The following is an 11,340-nucleotide window of genomic DNA, read 5'->3' as shown; positions in this document are numbered from 1 at the left end:
GGTTGAAAATGTGTTTAAAACTTATCCTATACCTCTGCTAACTTTTAAAGACACTGTTATGCAATAGAAATGACCCACTATTTTTCCTTTAGGTAGATAAAAATTTGAGATCATATTAATGTGACTTCTTAAAATAAAAGGCTGTAAGTGTGCATTCTTGCATAAGCCCTCTGGAATTGCTCTTGTCTGCTGAGTCATGGGCCGCACGCCTAATCTGTCACCGGCCTGTTGGGTAGCGCCACCACAGCCTCCACTGTACTTAATACTTAACACTCATACACTGTGCTTAATAGACAGAGCTCTTTCCTGCATTAGGCTCTGGCCTCGGGGCAGTGAGCTGGTGGGGTGGAACTGGGATTTGAGCCCAAATCCTGTAGGCCCCTGTTCCTCACTGGATGCTCTAGAGTTCCCATGTCATGGTCAAGGTTTTTATATTAAGTGTTGAAGTGCTTGCCTCAAGGGCATCTACCATTCATAACACAAATCTCTATTTGTAAATCTATTTGTAAATCTCAGGGATGAGTAAACTAGTGAAAGAAGTACACAGTTATGGAAAAGTGGACAGAACTTAGTTAGCAGTGATTATAACTATTTTAATCTGGGGTTTAAGCATGGTCAGTAATGCAGGTACTGAATAGCAAAATATTAATATGGAAGATCACTTTGGGAATGAGGTTAGGAAGTTTGGGTTTTGTCAGTTAGTCATTATCTAATAGAGAATAAAAAGCTTTAGTTACCCACTCTAAAGAATGAGAACAGTGATGGAGTACTAATATTGTTACTCAGCCCAGCATTTATGGTTGCCTAGTAAGTTATTACAAAACAACTGTGTGGTCAGAACCATTATTACACTGTTGCTAGGGTGTGGCTCTAGTTCCGCAGTTCTGTGTGAGGGAGGCCCTAATTCTGATGGGTTGGGAGAACAGTGTGCCTGTGGTTAGAAAACAGGACCGTGCAGTGCCAGCTTCGGCTGCTGAAGCTCCTGCCTTTGCTTTTCTGGCCTCCACCCCTGTGTGACTGAATCTAGATTTAGGTATTGGTTAGAGTAGACAGAAGGGAAATTGAGACAATTGAAAAGGTATTTTAGACAAATACATGGATTAAAATAGCTACCGTTCACTTTTTTTGCAAAAAGAGGCTTAAGTGTAGATTAATAGGATGACAAATAGGAAAGAATTGTGCTTGTTGAGTATGTTCTTGCATCAGTAGGCTATGTCCTTGAGAAGAACTGAGGAATATTAAAATGTTTTTTAAAGTGCGGGGGTTTTGTGGTGTTTGTTGAAATTAGTAGGCCCATTATAGAATGTAATCCTTTAATATTTTAAAGAATATTTAGACTGTTTCAAAGAAGATGATGTGAATTGAGGTACCTTTGGCTTAGTTGATAGAAATCAGTCATTTATACATAAACATGTTTTGTTTAGGATGGTCTTTATTTTTATCTTCCTTGGGTATTTTTAAACAACACATTATGTTTCACATTATTACTGTGTGTTGGTTTGTTGCTTGGTTTTTTGTTTGTTTGTTTGTTTGTTTTGGTATTTTTTGGATTGTGAGGGTGTGTTTTTAGCCTAGGAAAGATTGAGTCATTCCAAAGACGTCTAGACGAGGGCCTCCCTGGTGGCGCAGCGGTTGAGCGCTGGGTTGTGAAGCTGCCCGCGGCCTCTGCGGCGCCGGTTCGATCCCCAGCTGCTCCCCGGCCACTGGAGGAGGGTCCCACATGGCGCACAGACCTCTCCTGCCGCCTGCTGCTCCCCTCAGCAGTGTACTTCGGTCCTTCTGCCTGCTCTGCTCCCTGCTCTGGCTCTGGTGAATTCTCTCACCCTCCCACGCTTCTGACTGTACCCAGTGCATGTATAAACAAAACAAACAAACAAACAAATAAATAAATAAAACATGCCTCTATAAAAAAAAAAATTAAAAAAAAAAAAAAAAACCAAAGACGTCTAGACGACAGTATGAAAAACAATAAGCTTACACTTTTTAATTTAAAAGTAACCCATGTTTTCTTTTGGTGAAAAACAAAAGTACAAACAATGCTTAAGTTCACACTGAAGTGTTCTGATTTTGAGATACTTGTGAAAAAGTGAACTCTCTAGGAGAGTCTGAGTGTTCTTGACTGTGGAATAGGAATTAGTTTTGTTAACAGTGAAAACTTATTTCAGAAGAATGAAAACATTTTAACACCTTCAGGAATTTAAAAATACGTTTGAGAAGAAAGGGTTCTGGGTTACTTTCTTTTGAAGTGCCCCAGTTTTCATAATTATAAGTTCATTGATCCAGGATTTCTTGTTACTTTCATGGGGATAATATTTTAGGAAACTAACTATAGCAGAAGTGTTCCTTGATTTGTAACTGTAAGAAAGCCTGTCTCCCTCTTTTAAGAATTAAAAACAAAGGACTTTTACTGATTTTATTAAAGTAGTGACTTCTTCAGGTTGAGTAATATAGGCTGACCATAGCAGACAGGACTTCTCTATGTTTCCAACCCTTTAACACCCTGCATTACTTTCTCCCCACTTTCTGCAGTATGATTTGAGATCGCGAACATGGACTTTTCTCGGCTCCATATGTATACTCCTCCTCAGTGTGTGCCTGAGAACACTGGCTACACATATGCACTCAGGTGAGCGTGTGTGCATGTGCTATATCCTTATGGTGTCCTTTCACTTCTTGAATGTCATTGAATTAATGGGAGCTTCTGGTTCTTGCAACTAAATGTTACATTTTCAAAGTGAAAATATCTGTAATCTTTATATTATGCTGTGTCTTTACGAACTACTAAACTGAAATGCATTTTTGGTGAGATTGTTTTTAAAACTACTTTTCTGATGACTCAGTGGTTAACCATTGCACATGAATTGCTGTTTTAGACTCCACCCAAACGGCTGTGGTCTTGAGGCTAAATCTTTGTGGTTATGGCTAGGGTTTTGTGATTTGTATTAAAGATTGGTTATTTTAAAGTTCACAGAAACAGCCTGGTAAATGATTTGCTTTTGACCGGTGGTGTCATAAACAGAATTTTGATGAAGTCCAAGATTGCAAGAGTGTAACTTTTGTCAGATGCTAAGTTTTCTGTTTTTATTCATATTTTGATAGGATAATAAAGCTTGATTTTTGAGCCTTAAAAGTTGCTGGCTTGCCCTTTACATTTCTGGTTTACCAAATAGAATGATTGAAATGAAACTTAAGTATTATAAAATTGGGTTAGTAAGTGTGTAAAACATATCTCACCTTTATTTTTATTTATTTAATTTTTTTAAAAAAATTTATACAATAGCGGGGGTACAGGCCAGAGGTGTGGGAGGGTGAGAGGATTTACCAGAGACAGAGTGGGGAGCAGAACAGATGGACAGACCTAACGCACTCCTGCGGGGAGCAGCGGGTGTGACAGGAGAGGTCTGCCACACCATGTGGGACTCTCCCTAGCCAGCTGGGAATCAAACCCCCGCTGTTGCTGTAGAGGCTGCGGATAGCTTCCCAGTACAGCACTCAACCACACTGCGCCACTGGGGAGGCCCCGCCATATATCTCACCTTTAATAAGTTTTTTTTTTTTTTAACAGTTCTAGATCAGAAATGACATACTTTTTCTAGTAACAGTTTCTGTTAGAGTCTTATAGTATTTTAGAAGAAAGTGAACCAATTCAAGTAAAACTATTGCATATTCTGTATTATCAAGCATGCAAATAGTTATTATTGCTAATTTATTTTCAGCTTTTATAATCTATAGTAACTATAGTTTTTAAAGAATGTGTATGTCTACTTTCTACCTTGTTAATATCATGAAGTCCAAACCTCCCTACAGTTAGATCTGGAAGTAGAGACCTGGTTGGTGGAGCAAGAATTAAGCAGAAAGGGCAGGGTAAGGGAACGGTTTGTACATAACCAGGTTTGTGCTCAGAGGATGCTGTGGGATAGAGAAAGAAGTTAAAACACTGGGATCTGACCTCGACCAGGGCAGGACTGGGCCGGGCTGGGGAGGGATTTAGTAGGGAAAATTGCCTGGCCGTGCCTAATGGACTGGAGGCAGAATGGAAGAAACATTTGGGTTTGGGCAGCTGGGATAGGAACACAAAAGGCAGAGTTGGGAGGGTATGTGAGACTTAATGGTTTAGGAGAGAGACCTAGTATGGCATGATGGGAGCCTGGAGAGTACCATGGGAGCAGTGGGGCCAAGACCTGGGACTGGATGCTTATAGAAAGAGAAGAGACCATCACATGCAGGGTGCCACAGTGCCAGCCTGTCACTGAGGAGTTCACAGCACAGAGTCTCGAAGCAAGTGTCCCTGGCTGTGGACCAGCCTCCATGCCTCTTTCATGTGTCAGTATTCTACTTCTCTGAAACCTCTCTGCTATTGGCACTGGTTGTCTGTGGAGTCTTGGCTCTCCCATAGCCCTTGGGCCCCTGACTTGGGTTGCAGAAGTGGTCCTTTTTGTTTCATTGTCATTCCAGTTTTCCCCCTCTTTCTGTAAAACTTCCATTTGCTCTCATTCATCTAATTACCTGGGCAGTCCTCCCCTCATTTCTGATGATGTGCTCCTGCCTCATTGCTCAGTCACTATCTGGCCTTTGTTCTTAGCAACTTTTCAGTAAACACATGAAGGATTGTCTAAATGGTCATTCCAATTTTTTTAATTAAAATTTTTTCTACCATGGAAAATGTCAAACAGTAGGGAAGTTTAGAGAATAGTAATAAGCCCCTTCTGCATAGTACTCAGCTTCAACCTTACTTTGAAGCAAATTTTGAAAGCATAGTTATGTTTTTCAAATGCCTAGCCAAAATACCAGTGTCACACCAAAGGCTCTCAGTAATCTAAACTCTTTAATATGTCAGATTTTTTAAAAAAAGATTTATTATTTATGCATACAAGAACTGTGGTAAAGGCCAGAGGTACCGGGGGTGAGAGGATTCACCAGAGACAGAGTGGGGAACAGAACAGGCAGACTGACTGAATACACTGCTGAGGGGAGCAGTGGGCGAGACAGGAGAGGTCTGCTGCTCCATGTGGGTAGCTCCCTTGCAGGCTGGGGATTGAACTCGTGCTGCAGAGGCTGTGGATAGCTTCGCAGTGCTGTGCTTAAACCCCCTGCGCCACTGGGGAGGCCCCAGTATGTCAGATATTTAGTCAGTGCTCCAATTTTCCAGATTCTCATTTGTTTTTAACCATTAAAAAAAAAGCTAAACAAGGTTTTCTCATATTATTTGGGGGATTTGTCTCTTAGATTTTAATTTGTATTTCCTGTAAACTGAAATGATGGGTTGTTAGATATAGAGGTTTGATCAGTTCTGGGTTTTATTTATTGGCATGACCGCACAATAGATGGTACTTTCTGTAATAATTTCTTAGGCTCACTGTATCTACTTGTTGAGGTTCATCTGTGTGGTTGGCTCGGTCTACTCATTAAGTCCCATGCACTTCTCACATGTGATATGGCAGCCTATGATGAGTATAGCTTGATTATGGAGGAAGAGTTTCCCCAGCCCTGAAGAGACTTCCTCTAGACCCATTAGACTGTAGGTCATGTTTGTACACTTGTGTTCTAGTTGGAAGGGAGACTGGAAAAATAGGTTTCAGACTTTTTCAGCTTCTTGTGAAAGGTTGCTTTTGCCAACTGCACAGAAAGGGTTGGAGACTTGGCTGTGGATAAAAACACATTTGTATCTGAAATGGAAACCAAGAGAAGAGTGTTTCAAGGAGGGAATAAGCAGTCAGGTCAAATGCTACTAGAAGACCAAGCAAGATTAGGGTCAGATCTCGCCAGTGAATTCAACTCCACAGAGCCAAAAACTTCTTCACTCTTTACTAGAAGAGTCCTAGTATAGTCATTGGGTCAAAAGTCAAAATGAAGTGGGTTGCAGAGTGAGCGTAGACAACTTTTTTCAACAAGTTTGCTTTGGTAAGGAAGGAGAAAGGTTTATTTATTTTTTATCATGGCAGGGAGACAAGTATGTCTGTGTGTTCAATCAGGTAGGGTACCAGTAGGAGAGAGGAGAGCTAGCTGACAGAGCAGGGATGACATAGTAGAGGTAGAACTTGGTAGGCGTACATGTGTGCACTACTTCCTGAAGCTTATTGCTCCCCAGTAGTCATATCTGTTTCCAGTTTTCAATTGTGGTAGACTTCTTTCAATCTTTTAATAAAAAGAACCTTTAAGTAATGGAAGTTTCATTTATTTATTTTTAAAGATTATTTATATAAGAACTGGGGTACAGGTCAGAGGCATGGGCGAGTGAGAGAATTCACCAGAGAGAGCGGGGAACAGAACAGATGGAAGACACTGCTGAGGGGAGCAGCGGGGGAGGCAGAAGACGTCTGCCACGCCATTTGGGTTTCTCCCTGGCCAGCCGGGAGTCAAACCTGTGCTGCAGAGGCTGCAGACAGCTTCACAGAGCTGCATTCAACCTGCTGCACCACTGGGGAGGCCCTAAGAAATGGAATTTTTAAAAAGAGAAATGCATAACAATAACACTACATAATTGCTGAGAGAACTAGGCTAAAATCTCTTACTCTTAAGAATCAGATCTGTAATTTATCTGTTGAGTCTTTATCATCTTTTTTAACAGCCTAGGTATGTCATTTTATTCTCTCCAATCCTAGATTGGTCACTTCAGTTTCAAATTTTGTATCCACCCTCCAGCTTTGTAGAAACACTAAAGTACTTTAATACCCCATACCTGATGAGGTCATTCTGCCTGGGGTAGGTGTTTGGCACCTCTCTTTGCCTGAGGAAATTCAACTCTTTCTCTTACTAATGATGTCCATGGCTCCAGTCTAGCAGCTGAGAACATGGATGTATCTCAACCCTGATGTAGTCATGGGGTGAGGGTTGATGAGACCTCTGAGGTCATCTGATGCATCAGAGGAGCCACCGATGCAGTAGCTTGTCCAAGTCACCCCATGGTGGTACAAGTAGAACCCAAACATTTCAGGTCGCTGAAGTCAGAACCCAGAAATACTGGCCTGTCCCGCCTTCCTCTCTTCCTTTCCTCTCCTAAATGTGACTGCATTTCTGTGATTTAAAGTTCACCACTGACCCCACCTTCTTTCAGTTCCAGAGGTAACACTTGTTACCAGTTTGGAAAGAACCTCCAGATTTTTCTATGCTTTCACATGTTTAAGTGTTGTAAGAATATGTGGTTTTATTTTATAGTTTGTTTTAGCACACCGTAATAATAGAATATTTTCTTTTTTCATTTAACTGTATGTCTCAGAGGGCTTTCTATAACAGTATTCTAGATCCATGTTTTTAGCAGCCTTAAGCATGATAGACTATGGATTATCCTAGCTTCTTTAACCATTCCCCTGTTGATGGACATGTACCATTAATTTTTGTTATAAAGTGATCTACTCATTTTTGGGTACTTGGGTTGTTTCCATATCTTGGCCATTGTAAAAATTGCTGCAGTAAACATGGGAGCGTAAGTTTCCTTTCAAATTAGTGTTTCTATATTTTTTAGATAGATACCTAGAAGCAGAATTGCTGGACAGTATGACAGATACATTTCCATACTGCTTTCTATAGGAGCTGGACCATTATATATTCCTACCACCAGTGTAAGAGAGTTCCTTTTTCTCTACACTTTTTTTTTTAAAGATTTATTTATTTATTCATACTAGCACTGGGTACAGTCAGAAGCGCGGGAGGGTGAGAGAATTCACCAGAGCCAGAGCGGGGAGCAGAGCAGGCAGAGGGACCGAAGTACACTGCTGAGGGGAGCAGCAGGCGGCAGGAGAGGTCTGCGCGCCATGTGGGACCTTCCTCCGGTGGCTGGGGAGCAGCCGGGGATCGAACCGGCGCTGCAGAGGCCGCGGGCAGCTTTGCAACCCAGCGCTCAACTGCTGCGCCACCGGGGAGGCCCATTTATTTTTTTATTATTATTTATACAAGCACTGGGTACAGTCAGAAATGCAGAAGGGTGAGAGAACCCACCTGAGCCAGAGCAGGGAGCAGAACAGACAGACTGACGAAATACACTGCTGAGGGGAGCAGCGGGCGGCAGGAGAGGTCTTCGTGCCATGTGGGACCCTCCCTGGGGGCCGGGGGATCGAGCTGGCGCTGCAGAGGCTGCAGGCAGCTTCGCAGCCCAGCGCTCAACCGTTGCGCCGCCAGGGGAGGCCCTTTTTCTTTACACTCTTGACAGTACTTGTTTCTCTTCTTTGATATGGGCCATTCTCACTCATGTGTGAATATTTTTTAGTGTCAGATCTAGTAAGTTAATGATGAACTTGATTCTGAAAGTATTTTTACAATATAGACTAATGTAGAATTGTTGTTAAGCCCATTTACTCAAATACTCTTGGCTACTGTTGGGTTCCACATCATTAGCCCAGGCTGATTCCCCACTGTCTATGGACTTACCTCCTAGGTCACAGCACCTGCCCTCCCTGGATAAACTATGCATGATCTTTGAAATTCCCCCTTTCCCTTCAGAATTCACATGAAAGCCCTCTGTATCCAGGCCCCTATTTCATATGTTGCCTCTCTATACTTTGGATTTGCAATATTGTCTTCTTGCCTGCTTGTTTCACCTCACTGTCTCGGGAAAACCCTCAGCTGTCAGCACCCTGGACACGTGGGGCAAAAAAGAGTAACTTCTTCCTCTTCCCCTGGTGCTTTGTACTTACCATTCTCTTCCCATTGGACTGTGAGCGCTTCTCCACCATGGATAGGAATATCTCACTGGGCATCCAGTCATTTGTGTCTTGAGTGAAAGGAATGCAGTTAGTTCCACTTGGGCACCCAGACTATCTGGTCAGACTATCTGGTATGATCCTCACCCCAGCAGAGATACAAAATAGGTGCCTAATTCATGTTTCTTGATTTGGAAAACTTGCTAACAGCACAAAAGGATTAATCTTTTAGTTTAAGATAATTACATGCGGCCTCCCTGGTAGTGCAAGGGGTTAAGTCTCAGCACTATGAAGCTATCAGCAGCCACTGCAGCACAAGTTTGAGCCCTGGCCTGGGAGTTACCCACATGGCACAGGAGACCTCTCCTGTCTCTCCTGCTGCATCCCTCAGCAGTGTATTTCAGTCAATCTGCCTGTTCTGCTCCCCACTCTGTCTCTGGTGAATCCTCTCATCCCCTCCCCTGGCTCCTGCCGCACCTCTGGCCTGCATCCCAGCTCTTGTATACATAAATAAATAAATCTTTAAAAAAAAAAAAAGATAATTACATGGAAAGGCATTGTCCCAAGTTTGTCTTACTTTATGGTAAGTTAGATGCAAAATAGTATTGCTTTTTTCTTGTTTCTTCACATTGATTCATTTAACACCATGCCATTGGTCAAAATAAATGTCTTGTCACATTCATATCTCATTGGCTGTCTTATCAGCCACTTAATAAATGGCTGGAACTTAGTAAATGTATTCTGGTTTCTTTATAATGTTGGCATAGTATAAGAACTGTCAAGAATGTGGCATTTCCTAAAGCACTTTTTAGGGTAAACTCTGCACTTTAATACCTGCCTTCATGTCTGTGTTTGTCAGAACAAGTAGAACATTTATAATGAGCTCCAGTCCTGTATGGATTTGGATACCAAGCTGCTTCTATTCTGCTTCCTCATGCAGTAATGGCTGTTTAAGTTCATGATAGATTATACATTCTGTTCATTATTCTATTTGTTTTAGAAGTGCTGCCACAAGCATCATTTCTCTGACAAAGTTTTTTCCCCTTCTAGTTCTAGTTATTCTTCTGATGCTCTGGACTTTGAGACTGAGCATAAATTGGATCCCGTATTTGATTCTCCAAGAATGTCTCGCCGTAGTCTGCGCCTGGTCACCACAGCATATTCCACCGAAGATGGCCAGGCTAAGGTTGCTCATACCCATGCCAGCAGCTCCACCTCTCTCAAGGACAGAGTGACCACCAGGTGAGCGCTGCTTCCTTTTTATTATATCCATTCTAGGGCCAGTTAAAACCAAGCACATGAGCTCTTTGATTTGTAAAACCACACTCTCTTGAACACAGATGTACATATAAAGTCATAATTTTGCCATAACTAAGGGCAAGCTATTTCTTGGATTGTTTGGTGTTGATGTTCTGCAGTTAAGGTTTTCAAGTTCTCTGCTTAGGAGCAAACTAGAGAGGGATGTGGACAACTTGTAGCATGGACACAGCTTTATATATAGTGGCAAGATTCACAGTGTAGAAAGCTTTATCTTGGTAGCAGGGATTAAACTTCTGCTGTCCTACTCAATGTTGTTTGAGGGAAGGAATCTCACCAAATAATCACATGGCATTGTAGAAGATCTCTGTATTGTTAATGATTTAAGTGTGTTATTAAAATCTTTGTGAACTGTCATATGTATGAAATACTTACGTCTATTGTTTTTGTTGGATTTCCGAATTTCCAATACGCTCATCACCCTTTTTGTGCTCAAGGAGCAAAAGTGTCTGAAATTTTGTGCCATTTAGAAATAAGTAGCAACTTTACTTTCTGTTGCTCATATAGAAATGATGAATTTCCAATCTTGGACTGTTGTCTTTCTGTCAAGAACGGGGTGGAGGCTATTAAGATGGAGTTGGAGGAGTGGGGATGGGGGATCCTGACACTTAGGTAATACCAGGTAGGTGTCAGTAGCCGTGCCCCTACCATAGTTTCTGTGAATGAAGACAACTGCAGGGTTTGTTTACACAGTTACATTCCTGGACCTCAGCCCTGGAGTTTCTCTGGAGTAGGTTCATGAAGGAGTTCTTTTAGAATCCAGTAAATCCAAGGTATAACTTGGTGTGCGATCCCTGCCTATGGTGAGATAGGACAGAAATCCTGGTTTTTGTCCTTTGGTGATGAGACTCTTGAAGAGCCTGCCTGTCTCTCCCCATGACCTAACTTGATGCTGAATTTTTCATAAAATATTTTTTTTTTAAGATTTATTTATTTATTTATACAAGCACTGGGTACAGTCAGAAGCACGGGAGGGTAAGAGAATTCACCAGACTCAGAGCAGGGAGCAGAGCAAGCAGACTGATGAAGAAGTACACTGCTGAGGGGAGCAGTGGCAGGAGAGGTATGCACGCCATGTGGGACCCTCGCCCGGTAGCTGGGGATCGAACTGGTGCTGCAGAGGCTGCGGGCAGCCTCGCAACCCAGCGCTCAACTGCTGCGCCACCAGGGGAGGCCCTAAAGTATTTGTTTTTGAGGACTTTCTCTTTGTTATTTGTGGTGTTTATAGATGCAGAAGTGATTTCAGATTATACCCTTTCCTTCCTACACTGAATGTGATTCCATTTTACTAAAGATTGAGAAATAGTACAGCATATGTGGGTATGAGCTATTGTTTTAAAAGGGGGAAGAGGTTAAATTTATAAATAATGTAATTTTTCATTTTTAG

General features: G+C 42.0%; 1 protein-coding gene across 1 annotated transcript in view; it reads left to right on the top strand.

The window, feature by feature from the left end:
• Positions 1–2,549: 2,549 nt before the first annotated feature.
• Positions 2,550–11,340, top strand: part of SUN1 (Sad1 and UNC84 domain containing 1) — a gene marked incomplete at both ends in the record, with an annotated part of 39,096 nt that continues 30,305 nt past the window's right edge. Inside the window, 2 exons of the mRNA XM_084251023.1 lie at positions 2,550–2,626; positions 9,687–9,878. Of these exons, the coding sequence (XP_084107149.1) occupies positions 2,550–2,626; positions 9,687–9,878 (269 nt within the window). The remainder of the gene's footprint in view (positions 2,627–9,686; positions 9,879–11,340) is intronic.

The sequence above is a fragment of the Talpa europaea genome, assembly GCF_964194135.1.
Source record: "Talpa europaea genome assembly, chromosome: 12".
NCBI classification, from domain to species: Eukaryota; Metazoa; Chordata; class Mammalia; order Eulipotyphla; family Talpidae; genus Talpa; species Talpa europaea.
This window is presented reverse-complemented; position numbering and strand designations above follow the sequence as displayed.